The sequence below is a fragment of the Labrus mixtus genome, chromosome 20 (assembly GCF_963584025.1).
Source record: "Labrus mixtus chromosome 20, fLabMix1.1, whole genome shotgun sequence".
In the NCBI taxonomy this organism is placed as follows: domain Eukaryota; kingdom Metazoa; phylum Chordata; class Actinopteri; order Labriformes; family Labridae; genus Labrus; species Labrus mixtus.
The window spans coordinates 3,578,435-3,601,903 of record NC_083631.1 but is presented as its reverse complement, the minus strand read 5'-3'; the positions used below and the strand labels follow the sequence as shown (position 1 = coordinate 3,601,903).

Sequence of the window (23,469 nt, the reverse complement as noted above, 5' to 3'; positions counted from 1 at the left end):
CAAATTGAGCTCAACAGCCCCATGGCATAATGGAAGCATACACTCTGCATTAACTGTGGTACTGCAGAAATTTGATTCAATGTAAAACGGCAGCAATGAAATACTCATACATAATGCTTGGGGCTGAAACAGACTTTGACAATGCCATTTATATGAGCCTATAGCATCGATCTGTCAGTCAGAGATGGGTCAGTCAATATGGAGATCTTTGTTAAATTTTCTAAAAAAGATAAACTCAGTACGGATTGATTTAAAAAAAATATATATATGCATCTAACAAGGCCATTAGTCCAATCGAGATATTTATACTGAAACGCTGCAATGTGATAAAAGTGTTCAAAATAGCATCTGCCTCTACAGAGACACAAACAAGGACAGACATTATTTTAGATTTGGGTTGTGCTGGAGCCTCAGGCCTGCCAGGCTGCAGTAACAATGCAGGAGCAGAGACGCGCTGAGACCCCAACTTGAGCAACTTGCTATGAATAACCTGACAGGTTCCCTGAGGAGAGTGGTGCTGCTGAGGTGCCCTAATGACGGCGGCTGCAACAAACTGGACCAGACAACACAGTCAGGGCATCGGATCCTACTGTATATGGTAGCATCTTCTATTTCTGTGACTTTAGGAGATGCACACAAACGGGATTTATGGATGTGTATGCAATAAACCTGTATAGATGCAAATAATGGGAATTGCATGATAAAATATGTCATACATGCAGTATTGGGCCTACATCTGTTTGTAGCTTTTGAAATCTGTTGTTCCGCTACATACTAAGCAGAATGTATCCATAGCCCCCCCTCCAAAAAGGAGAATGCCCTTCATGGAGGTGACATTGTTTTCTCCTTTGAGATCGGTCCCTATTAAGAATCTGCTATGCAAAGGGATGGATTGATGAGCTGCTGGGTTCGTGAGAGCACCCCTCGGGATGAGATCCATTGAGGGATCGATGCACCACAGGGGGGGCCCATCCCGCAGCATAAACAGTGCGTTTAGTGCAGGCGGGATGCCAGAGTTAGCTTCGGCAAGGTGTCCTGGATGACCTTACTCCGGTGCATGCACTTTGAATCTGGTCGGCTTTTGATATAAATATGCGTTTTACATGTTGAATGCATCAAATATCTGATGAATTTCTGGAAAGAAAAAAAGGAGTAAATCAAGTAAAATAATCTTCAAACAAATATTTCCAATTTTTTAAATCTGTCGTTTTAAAATAACACTGCTTAAAATCAACAAAATGAGGAAGCAAGATGATGAGAACATTTTGGGAACTTTTCAACCACTCTAGACAAACAGACGGACAGAAAGAGAGAGACAGATCAAAGGGGACTGCTTCATACAGTATCTCTAAAAATACCTCTGTTAAAATTCAACTTTAAACTTTATTGTGCCCGAGGGGAAGTTTGGTTTGCAGCCAGTTGAAGACAATAAACGGAAAACACAGGTACATAAACTCAGACAATAGACACAACATACACCGTGAACAACATGAAATACATAAATACAACAGTTTATCAGGTAACAGCAGGAAACTGAGAATATTTAAAAGCGTCCATAAAACCAGAATCCAAACACATCATCAGTCATCAGGGTCATCATTAGAGTTCAGAAGCTTGATGGCCTGATCTATAAAATAATTATTCAACCTATTGGACTTGGCTTTTGGTAATGTGTATGTCCTGCTTTAGGGCAGAAGCTCAAACTCACCAAACCGAGGATGTCGAGGACTCTGTGAAATGTCTCGAGCCTTAGCTGCAGCTCTCTCTTTCTGAAGGTGAGAGACAGATCAGATTATTTAACCCCAATAATCTGGCAATTTGAATAATGTGTTGCAAACAGTTTTTTCTACTCCTAAATCAGGTGATAAAACCAAATGTGAGGACTGTTTGCTTCTGGAGATTTAATTCTGCTCTATTTCAGTTACAATATGTTCTAATCTGACAGAAAACTAAAGTACATCAGAGTTTTTTAGCACTCTAATCTGCAAAAAACAACCAATGACATTTTATCTAACTGTTTATAGGCGCTGTACAATATCATCATTTTCACAGTGTTTTAGCAAATTCCAGATGTGTGGGCTTATTGGAAAAAACACATTGTTCAGTGTTACTAATGACAGTTTAGAAGCTCAAAATCAATGGATTTAATCAATATTGCTTTTAATCAAATGGTTGTTAAATGGCATGGTGACAACAGATCAATAACAGGCCCTGTTTTGTTTTGTGTGTGATTTGATTATACAACACACGACTCCATCTCTCCTGTAATAACATTTTCCACCAGGTGGCTCTGCAAACTGGAGGCACAGTTTAGTTTCCCCTCTGGTGATGTCTGCTCTGTAGAGAGGAAATAGACCCAAAGTATAAAAACCAAATCAGAGGATTGTTCTTTATGTGCAAATAATTGCATATAAATTGGGAGGAATGAATGGCAGAAATGAAAGAGGATTTTCTTTAAAATGCATTGCTACATGTGTACCCTTTCCTCCTATATTATTAAAAACAGGTCAGCACAAAAAGTAAGACATCATTCATCACCTTTTTAAGTCAAATCAAACAGTTGATCCAATAACTAAAACTGTTAATTATTAATCACCAATGTGCTTGGAATCAAAGTCTCTGTATGTCAAACAGGCCAGACCATGTCCAACGGCCTGCAAACACAAGTGAACATGTCTCACTCGAGAGGTGAGTGGGTCCTTTGTTTGGGTGTAAGCTGCCTGAAACAAATAAGCAGGCTGGCTGCTAATCTCGCAGAATATGCAAAGCTGTGGAGAGGCTGGATAAAGACACCGAGCGGTTTGAGCTGGGTCCTTAGAGAAAGTTACACACACACACACACACACACACACACACACACACACACACACACACACACACACACACACACACACACACAAGATCATCACAACAACTGTGCATGACAGGAAAGCCATTATGAAGCTTCTGCCAGTGAGACCTTTATAGCATGGTTCAGTAGCAGCAGTAAACGAGTGGGCAGGTGGAGGACTGTCCATGATCGTACCCGGAAAAACAGGCTGGATTAAAAAAAAAAAAAAAAAAAAAAACCCGCTCAGAAATAGATCGAACCAAGCTTCAAAAGTCGATAAAAGCCTACTCGAGTGAAAATATATCGGGTAAGCTTTTCTCCTGTCTTTCTGGGGTGGATTATCCTCACCGGGAGTAAATTCTCACCTGTTGGAGTGGTCACCAGTCCAGGTAAGAAGTCCCTGATGGAGCCGTATTACTCTAATACCACTATAATGCTTTCATTGTTTTGCCTGTTTGTTTAAAGTTGTGCTATTTTAATAGTTTCAACAATATGTCTTTCTAAAATCAAATTGATAATTAAGATAATACTAAAATATTCGACAAAATTCTAACTTTTCCATGAAAAAAATGAACGCCTGTTTTGCAGTTTTAGAAAAATGAATCCTTGTATTCTTTGGGGAGGATTTGGTATTTGTATTAACCTATGCAGGAAAACTTTGTAATGCCACTATGTGAAATTACTGGAATCAAAGTAATAGCCTATTCAAAGTAACCTTTCCTTTAAATATCAAGCTGTAGCCTAATATGAGCAGAGATGCAGATAATTTACAGTTTTGTGCACAGGTTTTAGACCACCACTATCTTTGTTGTTTCAGCAACGTTTTAATCATATTTATTTCTCAGTCTCTCTATTAAGCATGAGAAAATATGTACACAAAACAGATCAAATTGCTTCTGCAGGCAAACATGTAGTATTTAGTGTGACCTTTGTTTGCACTTGGCGCATCTTGAACTCTTTTGGGCAGACTGTCTTAAAGTCTCCTTCAGTAATCACATCTTATACAAGGCTTCCTTCAGTTCTTCTTTAGTTTTTAGGCTGTCTTGTATGTCTTTCTCTGGCCAGGTGATCCCGTACTGCCTGTTTAATATTCAGGATTCTGCATAGGACATAACATTAGCAGTTTGCTCAAATCCACAATCAGAGACTTTCCAGATGTAATGGGATAATCAATTACAATAACAGCACTAAAACAAGATATCTGATGGGGGCCTTCACTTGTCTGAAGCAGTGTAAAGTCTCCTGTTGAGTTTTATAATGAGGCCTCTGCAAATTAGAAGCTGTAGCAAGGCTAGACTGAGCTGTGATTACATCACGACATCACGTTGTAATTAAAGACAGACAGGACAATTTGTAGGATTCTTCAGAGGCTTTAATGGATTTATTTCAACTAGCAACAGCATAAGACAGTTAGACTCCAAGTGATATGTACAGTATGTGAATGATATATTTTTTAATGCTTCCACACAACACAATAGGGTGTTACATGATTCGTTTCAAAGTGCATGCAAAGTCATTAGCCCTTGCAGTAGCCTCCAGCTAATCCAATGTATGTAATGCTGTAGTTTTGCAACAGATTTGCATATATATTTTAATAATCTGAGTATTTCTTTTTTTTTTTTTAAAGGATTTCAAATTCAGACCTGCATTGAAGCCATGGGATCGACCAGCCCTCCCAAAGGCTGTGGTTCCAGTATCAGCTCCATATTTTACAACCTGTGTGACCTCACTACAGTGTGGGGGGTCGTGGTGGAGGCCGTAGCCACTGCTGGTGTCATCACCTCCTTCGTTCTCTTCATTGTCCTCATGGCCTGCTTACCATTCGTGACGGACAAGAAGAGAAAGGCTATGGTGGCCCTGCAGGCGGGCATTCTGGTCTTTACTCTGGGACTCTTTGGACTCACTTTTGCCTTCATCGTGGGTCGGTACTCCACCAGCTGTGCTGCTCGGAGGTTCCTCTTTGGAGTGCTGTTCTCAGGCTGTCTGTCCTGCCTGATGATGCACGCGTTGTGGCTGGCCCTGCTGCAGCGCGGCCGGGGTCCCAGATGCTGGATGTTCTGCCTGGGTGCGCTTGGTCTGTGGATGGTGGAGGTGATCATCAACACTGAGTGGCTCATCACCACTGTGGTCAGGAGCTCACCCGGAGATGAAGCCGCCCCTGACCTCTCTTGCAGCTTTGATAACCTGGACTTTGTGATGGCGCTGATCTACGTCATGGTGCTGCTGGTCGCTGCAGTAGTGATGTCTGTGCCCACGGTGACACACAAGCAGAAGCAGTGGCGGCGAGACGGAGCTTTCATTCTGGTGACGGGGCTCTTCACCTTGGCCATCTGGGTGACTTGGATTGTCATGTACCTCCATGGTAACCAAGTGGTCGGAACTCCGAGCTGGGATGATCCCACTCTGGCTATAGCTTTGGTTTCAAATGCCTGGGTGTTCCTCTTCTTCTACTGCATCCCAGAAATAAGCTTACTGACCAAGGAGGACCCAGACCAGGAGCCGCTGGATGACGGAGATCATGTTTATCCCACCAGGAGCCTGGTGTATGACAACATCCTGAAGGAGCCGGAGACACGCCCGCAGAACATGTACATAGAAAATAAAGCCTTCTCTATGGATGAGCCTACAGGTAGCCTACACATTATTGTCTTGCATTAATATATGGTGTTTTCACACATGCACAAAAACTCCTGAAAATTTCCAGAAACTTTTGGGTGAGTATGTATGAAAACTTACTCAGGAAGGTTTCAGGGCTAGCCTGCCTGAATTTTCTAGAAGTTTTCAGGAGTTCATATGTAAAAATGGCTTTATGGTGCTTTAACACACATGCAAAACTGCTGAAAATGTTCCAAAATTTCCGGTATGTGTAAATGCAAAAGGCTACATTTTCCACTCTGACCTTACCTGGAATGGACATCCTCGTAACATTTCTGTGAGAAGTCGGGGACAGCTAATGTATAAATCCTGCAGGAAATACTTCACAGCAGGCAGGTGGGGTGATGCAGTTTCATCAGTCGAGCCGCGAGTGACCAGTGTGATCGTCATGTATGTAGTTAAGCAGCTTCACACACTTTTCTACCTGCAAGTATGGTCTTTACCACTCATTCTTTGATACTGTGAATAAGTCCAATTATTGTTATAAGGGCCGAAACTTATTATAGCATCAAACTCCATTTCTTTGTCCACTATTCCTGCGTCATCCTTTTTGACCTCATGCCCTGCCTCCATAGACGCCCTTCCCGCCAACAGCGAAAGTCTCCCGCTGTGACGTGCATACACTAATCGGCAAGTTTTCAGGGCGGCTTCTCCTTACATTTTTCACATGTGAAAAAGAACAACAATTTTCTTTTGGAACAGTATTATGAAACAAGCACAACTGATCTACATAAAACAACGAGGCTCACAAAGTAGCTAGTGGGAGGTTCCTTTAATCTGCACAGGAAAAAAAGGAAAGATTGAGAAATGTTTGGCGGATTACTATTTCTATTTTTGACAAACCGGCCAAAAAGCAGCTTGTTTTTTCATATGAAATGGTAATCTGCAAATTGTTTAGTCTTCCTGAGCACAGAGCTTCTCACCAATACCCATGAAATCCATTAGAATAACAACTTACAAGCAGGTTAAATGTTTCCTGTAATGATTAGTCAGTAGGTTATAATCATCTTTGTTTGTATCCCCTCACAAACTGAAAACAGTGAAGCAGTGAAACACGATAATTACTGGTTTTTGACGATTCAATTGGAGGGTTGTTGAATTCTGTCAGGTGCAATAACAAAGAAGCAGCAGGAAATGTGTCAGAGGATAGAACACAGAATACTCCAGATATGAAAAGCAAATATTCACAAAGATATCAGCATCACAAATAATTGGACGAATTGAACCTATTCTTTGCCAAACTGCTTAATTTCTGTGAAGGGTAGCGTAATCGAACGTCAACTGAAACAGTATCTAGCTAATTAAGGCGTCAGAGATGATGGGAGGGACTTGTGTATGAATACTATTAATTGGGCACTGACCAATCATAGCTCAACATATTTAATTACTTGACGTCCGCCATGCAAACTTTGTCTGTGGGATGTTCCTGTCTGTAAAAAACAAGCAGACAACTTAATAGCTGCTAAATGTAATGTTGACCACATCTGCAGAACCCATGGGAATGTACTAATGGGATAAAAATAATAATGTGCCATTCAGAATCCATTAACCCCTTTTATTTTTTGAAAAAAAAGTCTGACATACTTTTTGAAAGTTGTGTTCTTTGCCAAAGTTAGGAGGCAGATAGCCTCACACAAGCAACAATCAACACACTTAGATTGTCCAAATGTTTGATACCTTGATACCGATGCCACGTATTTTAAATACAATCTCTGTTCCCTTAATGATTGACACTGAAAAAAACTAAAGCTTTGAAAAAAGGCTAAAACCCTTTGCACAAAAGCTGCAGGAAGTGAAAAAGAGAGAGAGCACTCTTTAGATTCCACAAATACGTTGGCTACATTTTGGTATTGAAACATCTGTGCAATATAGACAGTGTGCAGGAGTTTCAAAATCAGAATCAGAATCAGAAATACTTTATTAATCCCAGGGGGAAATTCGGTAATTCGGCTTGCCTGCATTTCCTTTGAAACTATAAACCAGAAATTAACTAGTATTTGGTGTCTTGGACTTTCACTTGCGTTGCCATGGTTTTAAAACAAGTGTCAATATTGTTTAAGTTTGAGTTGCATAATGGACTGATGTCTAGGTATTCTTTTGGGGCGGCTGTGGATCAGTGGTCGTCTCTCAAACTGAAAGGTCGGGGGTTCCATCCCCAGCTCCCGAAGCCACAAGTCTGATGTGACCTTGGGCAAGACACTTAACCAAAAATCGCTCCCGCAGATGCGTCAGCGGTGTATGATTGAGTCGATTAGCTAATACTGATGGACACTTCACACAGCAGCCTCTGCCATCAGGTGTGACCTGCAGTGTTAAAAGCACTTTGAGTAGTCAGAAGACTAGAAAAGCACTTTACAAGCTCAAGTCCTCTTACCATTCAAACAACATGAGATGCATTAAATGTGTTTTCTCTGTGCTGCTTTTTAGTGTAAAGTCTAGTGTAACAAATTACATCCAACTTTTCCCATTTTTCAATCTGCCTTTCCTTCAACCAGTATCCATAAGGCCGGAGTCTCCGTACGGTTCTTATAACGGCCAGATGCGAAGTTGTGTGTACCAGCCCACTGAAATAGCACTAATGGCTAAGGGCTTAAGGGTGAGTAAGTGTTCACAGCATATTTAACCATATTAAACATCTCTTCCAACACATCTGCAACAATCACTTCTTTGTGTGTGTTTCTACAGATAAACCAAGAAGCGATGCTCCCCCGAGCCAGAACCCCGTCTTTGAATCCGGGGTGCGTGGGCTCCCTGCCTCGTTCACACGTGTCCCTACCTTCTTAAGGACTGTCACATGCAGGCAGTAGGTCTCAAAGAGAGCTACCAACACTTAAAGCCATGAGATTAAGCTCCACTTAGGGCTTTGTTGCACCCACACTAACTAGATTCTCTGTTTGTATACATGTTAAGATTTTCCCTACCACATGTTTCAAACATTACAAAGTCCGTTAGTTTAACAATCTGCTGTATCATAGAGTACTGGAGCTTTAAAATAACTACAGATCTACAGACATTTTTTTAAACAAAAGCTGCTGTTAGCAACAGAGAGACAGACAGCGCTGTCTAAATTGCACAATCATGTTGTCAATGTTTCATTGTGCAATATAGAAGGCGTGCAGGAGTATGTTTGCACTTTTTGGTCATTAAAAACAAGAAATTACCCAAAATGGAGTGCCTAGGATTTCTACTTTTGTTGAAGTGGTATCAAAAACAGCTATTAATAGTTTCATTTTCACTAGTATCATATCTGCGTTTACATTTCTGTTGTCCTGACAACCGAAATATGTACAGCCTTCAATATTTTATTTTGAAATGTAGTGCCTCAGTTCCTCTATTTCATTTCTAACCTCTCTGAGCACACCCCTTACCTCCTACTGAATGTTAATCCAGCTTTTTCACAAGTTGCTCAATGGGAGAAGACGAAATGTCAGGAGAAAACACTACATGTATGGGTCTTCATGGTAAAGTAATTAGAGCCCGACTGATTAATCGGCCAGTTGATAATATCGGCCGATTTTAGCGTATCAAGTGACTATCGGTTAATTTTATCGCAGCTGTTACTAGATTTATTTACTAGTCAAATAGCATTTCGTTTGAGTTTCATTGTAATAAACTAGCAGTTCTCTATCACCAGCAGTGTGTGCTGTATGGATTACAACAAGCTTGTCGAGCGGTGATGCACGTACATGTGCAGTAACTTTCCAGTTGAGTGACCATCTTGTCTTCATTATATATCTTTTCCACAAGTTTTGATAACTGCATTTGAGGGAGAAATGCAATAAATGTGGGTATCTATATCTAAACATCGAACATAAATCAAAGAAAGATATCGGCTGATTTTTTTCTCTTCCTAATATCGATATCGGTATCTGCTCAAAAAATGTTTTATAGGTCGGGCCCTGAAAAAATGTCTTCACTTTTTGGAACTAAACCTTCTGTATGTTGATGCTGGAGACACAATAGACAAGGATTAGGCACGGATAAAGGTTTATACATCTGACTGTTACAGGTTAGTTTTTGTGTTCTCTGTGATTGTTTTTTTTCTGCTGATTTTGTAATCTGTTTGCAGTTAAACACACTCATGTAATGAAGACGTACTCTGAGAGCCATACATCTTTGTAGTGTCTTGGACTTATAGAAATGTAATATCATGTAAAGTTGTCAAATTCTAACTTATTAAACCTGTAAAGGTTCCTAAAAAACCTGGTGTATCTGATGGATCTTTGGGTTGTCGCAGACTTGCAGGTCAGGCAGATAATGGGGCGATGCAAGAGGAAGTGTCACAGGTATTACCATGAACTTTATGCTGCACAGTTATTTACATATGCTTGTTTGATCGTCTATAAAAGCTTATCATACTGCTGTGTATGGGCTTACTCTGCGAAGAAGGCATAATACTTTAAAAAGGAGGCACAGAGATGATTCCTGAATGCAGTTTAAATATTAACACAGTTATAAATTGCTTGTTTTTCAAAATAAAATACCATGTATTCGAAATATTAGTGCAGGTTTAAGCAAATTAGCGTGAACAACTGCTTTGAGTTCTTCCTTTCCTCTACAAGAGCAGGAACAATTATTAACAAATGATGTCGCACACACACACAGATTTTCAGAGCTTCCGAGTGAGTGGAGGCTGCCTAGCAGCAGGCTGAGTAGGCTCTCTCTCGATCACTCCCACCATCCTCTGCTGTCAGCAGCCAGGAAAGAAAAGTAGCTCACAAACTGGAAGTCACACAGATTAGAAATATACAACAGATCATGTGTGTAGATTGTCAGGATTTTACTCCTCTTGGCTACACCCTTTGTTTTCCCCTTTTGTTGTTGTTGTTGGATACAAAACAGATGCAAAGTGCTGCGAAAAACAACCTGCAAGTGAACACAAAAGGACAAATGTATCCAAATTTAAACAAAATGAGGCTTTCGGACACAAGATGATGTTTTCTGAGGATTTCCAACAACAACAATTCCCTTCCTACTTGGTAGCAACTGCCTTATTACTGATATGATAAGCTCTGGATTAATGGTCAAAACTTTAGGCTGTCCCAGAGGAGCTGGATAAGGTGACCCCGCCCCCTCCTTTTAGGAGACATTCTAAATACATGAAACCTTGGCAGCATCTTTGTTTACATTGTAGAAGACATTCATTCCTGATCAATGACTAGAGCTCTGTTCAAATCTCTCTCTGCCAGGCAGCACCTTTAAAGCCCCTGGTGATATGAAGAGCTGTCTTGTGCACATGGACACAGGTGGTTACATGACCAGTGGTGGTTCAGCTCCGCTCATGGGAGTCAGCACTACCAATCACAAGCAGCTGTCCCCACTTAACGCATTTCATTGTCACTGTGACAACCTTCTGTGGACAAACACAGCTGAAAAAACACACACACACACACACACGATGACAGAGATTCAGTATTTACGGATTATAGCATATGAATGATGTTATCAATATATATTTTTTTGCTTTTAGATCTATTACGCTAAGAAAGAGGCAGCTGTCAAACAAAACAGAACCTCTCTGCATTTGTACAGTTTGTCCCAGGAGCCAGTATTTACACAAAGGCCACGTTCATGGCGGTAAACCTTTTAAGGATTACAAAAGTAATTAGCTGTGCCAGGCTCTTATAAGTGCTCCGCATTTCAAAAAGGGCTGGTGTTATTTATTTCTCCCAGGGCTCATGCTCACATGGAGCAACAGAGACAAACAACATTACAAGTTATATCATAGTTGTTTAAATGTTCTCCAATAACCATCGTCAAAAGTCCAGCCTTGACTTTGGTTAGCACAACTGAGAAAAGAAAAACATCTGAAGATCTTGTAGAAGGCAAAAACCGTAATGACAGCTAATAATGGACCTGCTGTTCTGATCGTCTCCTCATCAGCTGCTGTTTAAACCTATCTTTGAAGCCAGTAATCATTCAAACAAAGCTCAACAGAAAAGCTTCCAAAAAGACTCCTTGGTGAGATAGTTCACTTGAATGTATTCTTTATATTTCAGTTACAGGTTATGCTCATTTTATCCCCACAGCTGGGAATATGGTAAAAAGGCTGCAGTCATACATTCACACATTTAGTATGACGACAGGTGCCACCAAAATGACATTTTTACTTTTTTAAAAGTCCCAAATGTTCCGCCTGCAAACACTTTGAAACCAGCTTTCTGCAGGAGGACTGCCATCTAGTGGAACCACAGCAAACTATTTCTTGACAACTGCTCAGCTCCCACACTGTGGCCTGTGGATGCAAATGTTTGCTCCTTTGCTGAAGTAAGCTGTTTTACATTGAGACACTCCAGCTCTAGAGTTTCTTAAACAACCAGTCAGTCAGCTGGTATTTATCTGAAGGTCCTTCTCAGTTTCTTTTTTACTTCACGGCTGACTGAAGCTCGGTGACTCTGATATTAAAACATCATTGAGGATTCTTGAGCTTTTTAAGACCGGCAGTCCTGGCCTCGTGCTGCAGCTGTTTCTGTTTCTTGAGATGACGGTAGGCCTCCACGGCTCGCTGCCTCTCCTCCTCCATGATTCTCTGACGGGCCATGGAGGGCTTGGCTGTGGAGGTTGGATTCTGGCCTAAGAGGGAGTTGAGAAGCAGCCCCTTTGATGCCTGTTGGATGATGGAGACAAGAGCTGAAAGTTAACATCATATTCGACCATGAGCGTCACAGACATAAAGAGATGCAGAGCAGCATTACCTGAGGTCTGACTGGAGCCTTCCTGGGTTTGGCGCTCAGAGTTGGTGGGGCCATTGAAACTTCCCCAAAAGGAACATCATCTGCAAAACACAAATCAAACATATCAGTATAAAACCACGTTTTGTATGTTGTTCTTTGCTCTGTTTTATCCATGCATTAAGGAACACAGCTGGCACTCCAGCAACTACATGCTCAGCTTTCTTCACCGACTAGTAACTTATTTTAACTCTCCAGCCTTTTGGTTCTGTGCAGGTAACACTCGTGGGTAAATCACAGCTCTTTAGCTCAAAAGGTCAGCTGAATTCTTTGCCTGAAATACAGTTTAAAACCCTTGGAGTTAAGGAAGACAGTTCTGTTGGCTGTCAGGTTCTTATGAAATGCCCACTCAGAATATATCCTTTTTAAATCCACCTTAAATTAGGCTGCCACATGCCGTAACTGACTTACAAACGCTCCTTTATATCGATTACAGTGATCATAAGAAAATGCTTTATTTACCGATAAACATCTCCTTTTCCATGATGGCCACTCTTCTGTCCAGCTTCTTCTGCTGTAGCCTCTGTATTTTCATTTTGTCATACCTGTGCAAGAGAGTGAAGTTAGACCAAATGATATTATACGTTTCATCCAGAAGCTAGCTTTCTGAGTTTAACTGTCGTCTATTTACTGTTCAGGCATCATTATTTATTTACATGTTGGGGTTGTCACTCCATGTGTATAATATAAACCAATGCACACATTTTGTTTCTGTCTAGACTGTAATTATAGATGATTACTTAGCTCAGTACATGAACTCAGAACAGATATTGTTTTCATATCCTGTGCTGTAGGGATGGTCAATCAATCGAGAAGATACTCGAGATTACTGTGCCACATGTTGGGCTCGATTTTTAACATAACTTTTTGGTGTATAAATACATATCTATCAGTTCTTTTAAAGGTTTTTAAGCCTTTATTTTAGATAGATGACAGTGGATAGAGTCAGACATTGGGGAGAGAGGCCCCACTGGTGTGGTGGTATCATGCAAGATTTCCATTCTTACGACCTGGGTTTGATTCCCGGGCAGCACTTGTCTTTTGGGGGCGGCACATGCTCAGTCTGTAGAGACTTGTGTTGGGAACCAGAGGGTTGCCAGTTCAAATTGAGCACAAAAGTTGTTCTGGTAGCTGGAGAGGTGTCAGGTAACTTCCTGAGTACTCCTCAGGTGTCCTTGAGCAAGGTACTAAACCCCACCCCCCCCAACAGCTCAGACGCACCCTGCGTGGCAGTGTGTAGCTGCCCCCCTCTGACATCTCTCCACTAATGCATGTCCACAGGTCCTGTTTGTGCATGTGTGTATTTCGAGCCTGTGTGAGAAGCATGTTTTTCAATAACAGAGTGTAGAATATCCCTACGGGATTAATAGAGTATGTAAAAAATATACTATACAAAATTAAGTAATGACCTGTGGGGAAAGGAGCCAGAGGTGAGATTTGAACCCTGGCCGTCTGCTTTGAGGACTATAGCCTCCGTACATGGGACGCCTGTGATGCAGATGTTGTTAAATCAAAGAGTAATCATGTTTAATAATCGGGATCTCAATATCAATAAAGATAACTGTGATAAGGAATTGCTATAAATCGAGCAGCCGTAATGTGCCAGAAGAAAAACCTTGTGTCAAACATTAGAAACAGCAGTCACAAACCAACAAATGGGACATTTCTTTCTAAGCATTGAACCCAAAGGAGGGTCCTCAGTAGTCGAGAGGGGTTTATCTGACTCAGTTGGCCTCACACTTCTTCGTCTTCCCATATCAGCAAAAACACATAACATCGGTGGGGGGGGGGGGGGGGGGGGGGACAAGAAAAGCTGCTTTGCTGATAAGAAGAGTACTCACTCCTTCTTTTTGTCAGACTTTCCATTGTCTGCTGGCCTCTCTTGTTGGTCTGCCTCCAGCTCGGGCTTTCTGTCCACTTGGTTATTGGTGAGGAAGAGGACATGTTTTGTCTCACTCTCCATGCGCCTTAAGTAAGCTTTCTCACTTTCCCTCTTTCCCCTCTTGAAGTGTGGGACAGGTATGTCTCCACCCTGGGAATCCCCTGCTTTACCTTTAGAGTGAATGGCTAATAAATAAACAAGACAAGTTCCTGTTAATGACATGACTGCCAACAAAAGCACTATTACACTGTGTGCACTACTCACCGGGTTTGAACATTTTGCTCCTCTTCGGCCCCGCTTTCATTCTCTCCTTGCTCTTCATTATCTCTCGAAGCTTAAACGGGATGTCTTTGAAATGGTCTTCTTCTTTGGCTGTGTTGGGTTTTCCATTTCGTTTGAGCTTCTTATCACTGAAGTTAAGAGAAGTGGAAAAAAGGTGTAATCATTTTAATAAACACACGAATTTGAATATCATATACAGCTAGCTAATGTAGCTAGTCAGCTGGCTAACAGTTGCATCCTTGCGTTACCCTGCATGTTGTCCGGCTTTGACTGCTTTTGTCCCCGACTCGTCAGTTTTGTTCTTCTTATTCTTTCCCATGTTACTACAGTTCACTTCAACACATATCAAGTTATCTTAACAAAAACAATAACACATGGGATGCAGCGTGTGTACCCTTTCACCTACGAACTTCAACCTTAATGGATAGGAAGAGAAGGCGGAAGAAGCGAGCTCTCACTTATAGCTTTTTCCGGGTACCGGGTCAGTCTCCGCACTCATGAGTCCTAACCCTCAAAACCATAGCTCAAAACTCCTTAAGATAAGACAGAGCCTGGTCAAAAGCTGTGAAAGAAAATGGAAAACCCACACGTGTTATATTCCATTTAACAAATTCTGAGCTAGACCACACAAAGTAGCCTAGGTTGCAACGTGACGGCTTTTGTTGGCTTGCTGTTGTCCTGCACCGCTTCTGCTGTAGTTTTACCAAATGATTTTTTTTCTTTCAATAAAAAGAAGAAGTTGAATGGTACAATGCCAAAAACCAATATACGCAATCGTCTTTTTACAATAATACAGACATTTTATCAGGTGGAGATAAAAATCCCAGAGTCATAGGCTGTTAAAACCGACGATCTTTGCTGGAAACGTCACTTTAATTGACTAATACGAGCAGTGGTGTTTCTATCTGAAACCACGAGATGGCGACGGTGTCAAACATTATTTAAAGTCTATTTGACAAACCAAAACTACAGAGTTAGAAATGTTTCAACTCATTTTGATGGTATTTTGCTTAAAGTGTAATAAAAGTGCAGTTCATTTAAACATGCACACTTAAAGTGTTTAAGATTTTACAAAGTAGTATTGTTGTATTTGTATTTTTCAGTTAAAGGAATAAATTAGCTTTATGTGACTTATTTCCGTTAATGCACCAACACTATCCTGCTGTCAGCTCTGTGCAACATAGTAGCCTAAGGCCTAATTGCTCCGATATGACAAGATTGTTCTTAACTGAAATGCATTCAAAGGTAGTAGAGTTTGTGTGCAAACATATCTTATGTGTTCGAATGAACAAGAAGATGGAGAGAAGCTGAAGTAAACAATCAGATTCATTATTTGTTTATTTGTATGGGGGGTGTTTGTGTGGGATTAAGATCGGGATTACCAGTGAGACATAATATAACCCAATTGTAGAGACTGCTGATGGAAGGTAAATGCTTTGATCATGCTATTTTCTTGGCTGCAGACATGGAATTATAACACAGTTGGTGGAGAGATACTGAGGATCATGGAACATATTCTGCATAAAACCCAAGGGGATAAATGCTTCTGTACATAAGCAAATTATTGTTGATGCACAGCCTGGCAGATGTCTTTGTTGTTCCAAATAAATTGCAATTGTGTCCACCTCTCATGCATCTGCACTTCTTAGTACAGGGCCAAAACTGCCTGTCAGTCATTCCCCCAATGAGTCTACCATTCCATATGTGATATACCGTGTGAGTACAAGTGATGAAGGTTGAGGAGTTTAATGATTGAAAGCGTCATAATCTTCTCAGGGTGTCAGGTGTATAAGAGAGCTTTGAAAAACACAACTCATCATGTCACAAATCTCTACAACAAGACCGACATTGACAACGCAGAAACAAAGGAGGTGAGTTAAGGCAGTAACTTAGATGATGCATTTTAGCTGCAGGCTGATTTCAATGCTTTAATTGTATTCATAACTTGTAGTAAAATATTTGCAACATTGCAAAGCAATTTCATATTGTATTTTGGCATGTTTCTATAATCTTTACTGCAAACGTAGTTGGTTTTTGTTGTGCTTTGCTTAGGGGATGTTTTTGTTTTCATTTTAGATTTTAAAAACCAGGTTAGATAAGATAAGATAAACCTTCATGTATCCCACAACGGGGCAATTTACAGTGTTACAGCAGCAAATAGCAAGGGTAGACATTAAAAGAGAGCACACAGTGCACAATTCAAATGGTTGAAGAGCCTTGACAGAGTTGCAGTTTATGCACATGTAGTTTGAGCATTCGAGGGAATACAGAAAAAGTTTATCGTGCTCACACTGCCCTCAGAAGTTGAACATGTCAATGCACCATATGAGTTCCATATATTATTTCACATCAGTATCAGAGCACATTATAGTAATATGGTAGATATTTCAATTTAATAGTATTGAATGAGAACTTGGAGTGAATATTCTGTTATTGAATTATTGTATATGATACTGGCTAAAATGTTTAAAAAGGCCTTCATTGCATGTTACTCAGAAGAGACACACTCCATACTTTATTGGGCAAACCTACAGTCCAGTGTAATGCAAACAAAAATTGGAAATACAGGTCAATACAATAATACAGTGCAGTATTACTACCCCCTTTAACTTTCTCGATCTCAGTGATGAACATCTTTGAATTTACACATTTATCATGCGGTTGAATGTAACACAACACAATTTAAAATTTGCTTAAATTATTCACACAAATTCACTAAAATCTGTCTGTATTCACTTTCTTTAAAATGCAATCACTGGCTACGTCATTGTTATTTAATTACACCTTGGTAATTTTTAGCACATTTTCCTTACAATAATTATTATGCAGTTTTGAAAGGTTGCAAAAGTCTTTTCAGTGGATGACAGTCTGAGTGTCTCATGAGGTACTGTCAGGTTGGGAGCTCAAGCCAATTCAGCATGTCCTCTCAGTAATCTGATTATGAGAGTGCTATGAAGGTATTATGGAGGGATTAGAAGAGCTTCAATTGTCCCTACACAAGTCTTTTTCTGCAGATAATATGTTGTTTTTTGTTATCATCACTACACCTGTGTGTTTGTCTTTATTAAATGCATTTAAATTTGGCGAATCTACATAAAATAGCATAGTGTTTTCATATTGACTGTCCCATTGCAGCAAAAAAAAAAATGAATTTGGATGTGGCCAAACTTGAAGTAAAAACTGGCAGCAAAGCCCCCCTCAGAGTCATCAGCCCAGCATCCGGCCCGTCCAAGTTCAAACAGCGGAGCAACCGCCAGTTTAAGAGCAAACCTCCCAAGAGGGGTGTCATTGGGTAAGCATGTCTTTGTTTGAATCTAGGAAGTTTGTCTTTTAGAAAAAATCTACCTATAAATTCCTTTTTTTCCCCCGTCAGATTTGGAGAGGACATCCCAGGAATGGAAGGGCTTGGCATAGGTAAGAGAGGATGTACCACAGTTAGAACACTGCAGATGAACAAATTGGACACAAATCACACTACTGTTCTTGTTTGTTACTCATGACTTCTCCTTTCCTGTCCAGACATCACTGTAATCTGCCCATGGGAAGCATACAGCCATCTAGAGTTACATGAACTAGCTCAGTATGGTATCATCTGATGGTCTCAGCTGAGAAGTTATTCCTGTAGGGGAACTGACGGAGCAGTCAATCAGCAACCTGGATCATCAATACTGGATTTTAAAAAATCAGTAAAACTCAAACTAAAGAACAATATAGCTGGCCAAAGATGTCCATACAGATGCTGTGCTTTGCCTAAGTCGTTTTATGAATCATTTTTTAAAAATATAGAACGCTCAAGGAGAGCCCTTTTCTGTGTCCACAACCCACTGATGTGAAATTGTTCCTTCATCAAAGCCTGAGGTTGAAGTTGGAGTGGTTACTGAATCTTTCTTAAGAGAAAGTATATTTTGCACAAATTGAAAGCGTCATGTTTAATCAATCACTGAATAAAACCTGTACTTTTTTAAAAACAACTTCAAACTTGGTGTGTTTTTAATCATGCTAGTATGTTTGAAACACTACATGATCACAAACAAATAGCTTAATTTTTCCCTTTTTTAGAAAAGAGTAGTGTAAAACAGATTATTCTTAATGTAAATCATAGTCAATCAAACCTTTGTCTGTTCCCTAGAACTCATGGTACATCTAACACTAGACACTTTGCTAATACTTGGGGAATAGTTTGACTTTTTCAATACGTCTGCTAACTTGCCAAAAGTCAGCTCTCGGAAATGTCTACATTTTAAGCTGTAGGCTAGCAAGCTAGCTAGCAAGCAACCAGTTAGCTCGCTATGGTTTAGTATTAAGATAGCGAGCAACCAGTCAGCTAGACTTAACACAATGTTTTAAAAAGGCCAGACTCAGTTTGAAAGCTAACAAAGCTCACTGATTAGCATTTAGCCTAATATCTTTTGTAAAATGATGCTGGTTTAATCATTTTCTGCAATTCAAGGGACTATTACTTTGCTCATTGGGGGCAGAAAACAAGGTTTTAGTGTTAAACGGTTAGCTTACATACAAAGCAGCTTTTTGGGAATGTTGTTTGTTATATTATGTTACCGCATTTGCTAAGATGTAAAGGTACGATATATTTTCCCAAAGATGCCGGTTTTCTCAAGACAATATGGCACATATAATTTTTTCAATATTAGCCTACTAAAAGTAAATATTTTTTATGATTATAGCATGTTTCTCACAGGTAACCAACAAGATGGAGATGTAAATATCAGTGTGCATTCATTAAATACGAGTACACATAGTCATCACCCCATGTTAGCTGTAAAGTTTATGCCAGTAGATGCTGTCTAATAGTCGGGTGGTGATAAACAGAGTCATAATTTGGATCCCCAGTAAGGCGATTGCAATGGTTCCTATCAGACCCATGTGCAGCTCGATCCAGCGAGAGATACCCCCTAGACAGCCGCCCAGGAAGATCAAACTCTGGGCAGAAAACTCATCCAGCATCTGGGCACCTACACCACACTGAGAGTTCCACACAGTGCCGTTCTCCAAAGGGTCAACGCAACATGTCGCAGGGACGCCACAGGCCAGAACTCCTGGAGCTGAGCAGTTGTAATATCTGAGGAAAGAAAAAGAAAAGCGGCAGAGTTTATTTTTCAAGACATTCTAACATCTGTATTTTTTAGATACAACCAGGTAACCCTCCACTTACAAGTTGATCTCCCAGTCACGATAGTTGTCCGCCCCACAGCACTGCAGATTTGTCTGAATCTCGTCCATGATGAACCTCAGATCCAGATCATCCTGGTAGCGCACCATTGCTGTTATCATCCCTGACTGCAGATAGCCTCCAATCTGATCCTGTAGACTGTAGGCCACAATGGTGGCCAGCACTTGAAGTGTGATGAGCACGAGCACAGCGGCAGAGAACAGCCTCAGTAAGGTGCAGTTCTCTCGTATGGCACCAACACAGCCTGACAGACAGAGCAAAGTCAGCAGAAGGCCCATTCCCACAATGATCAGCATCGGATCGCTTCCAATACTGCCGATCTTCTCCTGGGCAAATGACTCTTTGCTGACGAGGCCCCACATCCCCACACCAAGAACCATCAGGCCCACAACGGTGAACAGCAGATTGCATAGGAACAGGGCATATTTTAGGAAATAGTCGATGAAAGTATAACCATAGCGGGGTCGGACAAAACCAGGTCTGGTCTGGTCCTGTCCACAGTTTGGCCCTGCTTCATAGCAGTCTATGGTGGAATGGTAAAGATCTGCTGAATCCTCTATGTCAGAGCCTGCCTTTGGACACACAGGAATGCAACTTCAAATCATAGCTTTTAGAACTAATGCAACTTCAAACTTTTAAATACAAAGAGCGGTACTCGATTTTTAAACAAGGATTGAAAGCAACAAAACAGAAGGTCAAATGTTACCCCTTACCTTTGGTATGAGAGGACTGGATTCATCCAGTGTCGTGTCCTTTTTTGACCATGGCAAAGAAATCCTCTTCATCCACAAATATTGTTTCATGTCGTCAACTTCTGGGAGACAATTCTCCCTTTGCTCTTAACCGCTCAGAATGATACAAATTAAAGTGGAACATAGGAGGAACATTCACTACAGGGGGAACAGAGGAGCATGTGAGCTGAGGTGGAGATACAATGCAGTGTTTAGCCTGTGGCTGCTGGGAGCCGTGGGATTTCTTCATCATGTGAGAGTCACAGTGAGGAGATTACGGTTATCAGAGCATGTAAGAGAGGCTCAGATACACCAGAGCGGGGCTCTGTCTGGAACAAGAAAGTTTGGATGTGAGGTTAACTCGAATAAACCACTTGAATGTCAGTGTATGCAACCATTTGTATACCCTCGAATAAAGAAATTGGATAGTTAAAGAGGAATGTGATGCCTGACTGATTGTAGCTGAATCAAATAATGAAACAACATAAGGGTGAAAGAAAAGATTCATTCGGTTCACATGTTCACATTTTTAGTTCATGAATGAGTTCCTTCAGCTTTTATTTAAGCTTGTTGAGTTTGTTTTAGGTTACCACATTAGGTGTGAGGATACATCTTTAAGATCAAGACGATCAACAGCAAAGCAGAGAAAAAGCCACGTTATCAGGGGGGCTGTGTTGAGGCATAGCAGTGCTATGAGGTGAAGTCGGCATGTTAACATTATTCTTACATTGTGTGCCCACAACAGTGTGGAAACAGAATTCAGACGTCATTACGCCTTTGCATTTCCACAAATATAATGGTGCCCCAGCATGTTTTTTGACATTTTGTTACATCATTGTGCAAGCATGACATGTACACACACACACACACACACACACACACACACACACACACACACACACACACACACACACACACACACACACACACACACACACACACACACACAGTATGTACTTCTGCAGTACTGTATGTTCAGTCCAAGTCAACATGTTTACCTTGATGGATCATGTAGGTCTTTTGTTCCGGTCAGTTCTGACTCTATTGATCATGATTTCTCGTTCCAGACTTTTGTAGGAAAATTGTTAGACGGTAGATAAAGTATAAAAACTGATGACAGCTTCCTCTAAGTCCTCTGTCTCGTATAAACACTGACTGTAATATGAGTCAGTGAGAATCCTCATGGTGCTCCTTCTGTTTGGTATCAGTGCTTAAACACAAGAGCAGATATATTTCAGTTTAACCGTCCCATTTAAATTGCTCTGATAAAGCCATTATGAGGTGATGAAGAGCAGGGAGTCAATAACAAGCAACATGTGAGTGAACAAATGTGAGTTAAGTAACAGACACAGAGAGAGAGAGAGAGGCCTGGCTATCCCACTCTTTGGCTCCTCTCATGTGCTGCTGTCATTTTTTCCTCTGGCTGTGCTGCATCTGTGCTCGATGGAGGAAGTCAGTTCACTTGCTGGCGGTGGACTTCAGATGACGCTATATAAGGTCTAAATAGTGCTGCCATACATCTGTTTCAATTATGTTAATTTACAGTCAACAAGAGTGTAATTAAGTGACCTTTTTGTTGATTTACATAATCATTTTCAGACTCCTGACATGACAGATTAAAGATTGTGTTGTTGTATAGACTAATCAGATACTTACTGCTACATACTAAGCTTCAGATGATGAAACAATTACATACATAAGCAATAATGTTTCACCTGAATATTTCTATGTTATGATCCTTTATGCCTCTTATTACTGTAATTTAGGACCCTATGGACATACACTAATGGAGAGATGTCAGAGTAAGGGGCTGCACATGAACGGGGTGCCATTGCTCATCAGCACCTCGGCAGTGTTCAGGAAGTGACCTGGCACCGCTCCAGCTATCAGACCAACTTTTGGTCCGCACCGGGACTTGAACTGGTGACCCTCCTGTTCCCAACACAAGTCCCTACAGACTGTGCCACTGCAGCCCCCCCAAGTCATTTCAAATGAAAATATAGTAATCCACTATTGAGGAGTTTAAAGCTCCTGTTAGGAACTGTCAGTTTGTGCATGTCAATTTTGGCGCCCCCTTGTGGGCAAAGCAGTGCATCACATCTCTGCTGCTCTCTGTCCTGTATGGACAAATCCTGTAAAAAAAAATCTCAACCTGCTTCCTTTCAATGGTCAAACTTATCAATCTTTGTTGTGGAAAATATATAGAGCGTTTTAACACTCCACCCTGGAGCATTAAGCATTAAAATGCAAAACAAGTGACAAGACTAAGATGCACTTAATAGATAGAATACCAATAATATAAAAAATAAATACATTTAGCCTTTATATGGCCAGCTTGGGCATCAAATGCAGCGAATAAACAGCAACAATTACCGAAATAAAAAAAAAGCTGTTTCCAATAATGAATTCTTTTACATATAGTCCTCTTTCCTGCCTGTTGATTTTTTTCAGTTTGAACTCAATTTACTTTGAAAAGGGATGACTTGAACTTCAGTTTTTCCACCCTGATGTGTTTTTTTATTATAATTTTAATACTGCACATGAGAAACCTAACCTCTCTTACTGCTACTGCACATTTCCGTATGTAATTGATTGTATATGATGAAATCATTTTACTCAAAGTCTAACTTTAAATCTCTGGAACTGAGGTTAGAATCATACCTGCTTTCCAAAGATACTTTACTGACTGGTTGCAGATGACTGAATTACCAGCTGAGTGTCAGGTTTTCAACAAATCTCACACATCACACTGTTTCCTTGACTACACTTTTCTTGCTACCTTAGATAATTTACTTCCTACTTTGTGAACGGAGTCCAACTCACTCTGTCTTGCTTGTCAGCGCTGATGATATATGGTTACTGATTGCATAATGTACATCCCCACTTACACGTGCAATGCAGTGTGTTGTCTTTGGGTTTAAACTTGGTGCAGATGGCATGGACCATAGCCCGGACAGATTCCTTTTCTGCTGTGATAAAAAAGCTGGAGCCAGATTCCAGTACTGTCGGCAGACATCAGATCAGGAGAATTGGTGATCTTTCAAATGGAAGACGACATCTTGATCTGGGATAGATCAGACCTGGAATTTCCAGTGACAAAAGCCATTTCATTTTCAGAGCTGACAAGGAAAAATGCTTCTTTTGCCTGGTATTTAGCTTTGAGGGAAAAA

The 23,469-nt window shown here is 40.6% G+C and overlaps 4 protein-coding genes across 5 annotated transcripts; 2 read left to right on the top strand and 2 right to left on the bottom strand.

The window, feature by feature from the left end:
- The first annotated feature begins 2,818 nt into the window (after window positions 1-2,818).
- Window positions 2,819-11,020, top strand: LOC132953872 (G-protein coupled receptor family C group 5 member C-like). 2 transcript variants are annotated; one of them, XM_061026224.1, is made up of 4 exons: window positions 2,819-3,137; window positions 4,458-5,459; window positions 7,981-8,081; window positions 8,171-11,020. In XM_061026224.1, exons 2-4 carry the CDS (start codon window positions 4,487-4,489, stop codon window positions 8,267-8,269), a joined length of 1,173 nt encoding a protein of 390 aa, XP_060882207.1. In that variant the 5' UTR covers window positions 2,819-3,137; window positions 4,458-4,486; the 3' UTR covers window positions 8,270-11,020. The 2 variants fall into 2 exon arrangements, with proteins under 2 accessions (XP_060882207.1, XP_060882206.1); XM_061026223.1 differs by having other exon boundaries at window positions 2,819-3,219.
- A 435-nt stretch (window positions 11,021-11,455) lies between these two features.
- On the bottom strand, window positions 11,456-14,814 carry ccdc137 (coiled-coil domain containing 137). The gene is made up of 6 exons (XM_061026226.1): window positions 14,629-14,814; window positions 14,363-14,508; window positions 14,058-14,283; window positions 12,679-12,761; window positions 12,181-12,260; window positions 11,456-12,092 (listed from the first exon to the last, which is right to left on the bottom strand). Exons 1-6 carry the CDS (start codon window positions 14,697-14,699, stop codon window positions 11,895-11,897), a joined length of 804 nt encoding a protein of 267 aa, XP_060882209.1. The 5' UTR covers window positions 14,700-14,814; the 3' UTR covers window positions 11,456-11,894.
- Window positions 14,815-15,600: 786 nt separating this feature from the next.
- Window positions 15,601-18,351, top strand: LOC132953876 (retinal rod rhodopsin-sensitive cGMP 3',5'-cyclic phosphodiesterase subunit gamma-like). The gene is made up of 4 exons (XM_061026227.1): window positions 15,601-16,255; window positions 17,516-17,672; window positions 17,754-17,794; window positions 17,900-18,351. Exons 1-4 carry the CDS (start codon window positions 16,129-16,131, stop codon window positions 17,974-17,976), a joined length of 402 nt encoding a protein of 133 aa, XP_060882210.1. The 5' UTR covers window positions 15,601-16,128; the 3' UTR covers window positions 17,977-18,351.
- A 154-nt stretch (window positions 18,352-18,505) lies between these two features.
- LOC132953873 (tetraspanin-10-like) lies at window positions 18,506-20,753 on the bottom strand. Its single transcript, XM_061026225.1, has 3 exons — window positions 20,282-20,753; window positions 19,551-20,140; window positions 18,506-19,457 (listed from the first exon to the last, which is right to left on the bottom strand). The coding sequence occupies exons 1-3, from the start codon at window positions 20,369-20,371 to the stop codon at window positions 19,151-19,153; spliced, it is 987 nt and encodes a 328-aa protein (XP_060882208.1). The 5' UTR covers window positions 20,372-20,753; the 3' UTR covers window positions 18,506-19,150.
- Window positions 20,754-23,469: the final 2,716 nt, after the last annotated feature.

Excerpts from the sequence above, each read along its gene's own strand:
- LOC132953876 (XM_061026227.1), top strand. The coding sequence starts at position 16,129 with ATGATTGAAAGCGTCATAATCTTCTCAGGGTGTCAGGTGTATAAGAGA. Across the intron at positions 16,256-17,515 it reads CGCAGAAACAAAGGAGGTGA|CAAAAAAAAAAATGAATTTG; the intron begins GTTAAGGCAGTA and ends GTCCCATTGCAG. Across the intron at positions 17,795-17,899 it reads AATGGAAGGGCTTGGCATAG|ACATCACTGTAATCTGCCCA; the intron begins GTAAGAGAGGAT and ends TTTCCTGTCCAG.
- LOC132953872 (XM_061026224.1), top strand. The coding sequence starts at position 4,487 with ATGGGATCGACCAGCCCTCCCAAAGGCTGTGGTTCCAGTATCAGCTCC. Across the intron at positions 5,460-7,980 it reads CTCTATGGATGAGCCTACAG|TATCCATAAGGCCGGAGTCT; the intron begins GTAGCCTACACA and ends TCCTTCAACCAG. Across the intron at positions 8,082-8,170 it reads TAATGGCTAAGGGCTTAAGG|ATAAACCAAGAAGCGATGCT; the intron begins GTGAGTAAGTGT and ends GTGTTTCTACAG.
- ccdc137 (XM_061026226.1), bottom strand. The coding sequence starts at position 14,699 with ATGGGAAAGAATAAGAAGAACAAAACTGACGAGTCGGGGACAAAAGCA. Across the intron at positions 14,509-14,628 it reads AAAGCCGGACAACATGCAGG|TGATAAGAAGCTCAAACGAA; the intron begins GTAACGCAAGGA and ends TCTTAACTTCAG. Across the intron at positions 12,093-12,180 it reads AGGCTCCAGTCAGACCTCAG|GCATCAAAGGGGCTGCTTCT; the intron begins GTAATGCTGCTC and ends ATCATCCAACAG.
- LOC132953873 (XM_061026225.1), bottom strand. The coding sequence starts at position 20,371 with ATGAAACAATATTTGTGGATGAAGAGGATTTCTTTGCCATGGTCAAAA. Across the intron at positions 20,141-20,281 it reads CCAGTCCTCTCATACCAAAG|GCAGGCTCTGACATAGAGGA; the intron begins GTAAGGGGTAAC and ends GTGTGTCCAAAG. Across the intron at positions 19,458-19,550 it reads CGTGACTGGGAGATCAACTT|ATATTACAACTGCTCAGCTC; the intron begins GTAAGTGGAGGG and ends TTCTTTCCTCAG.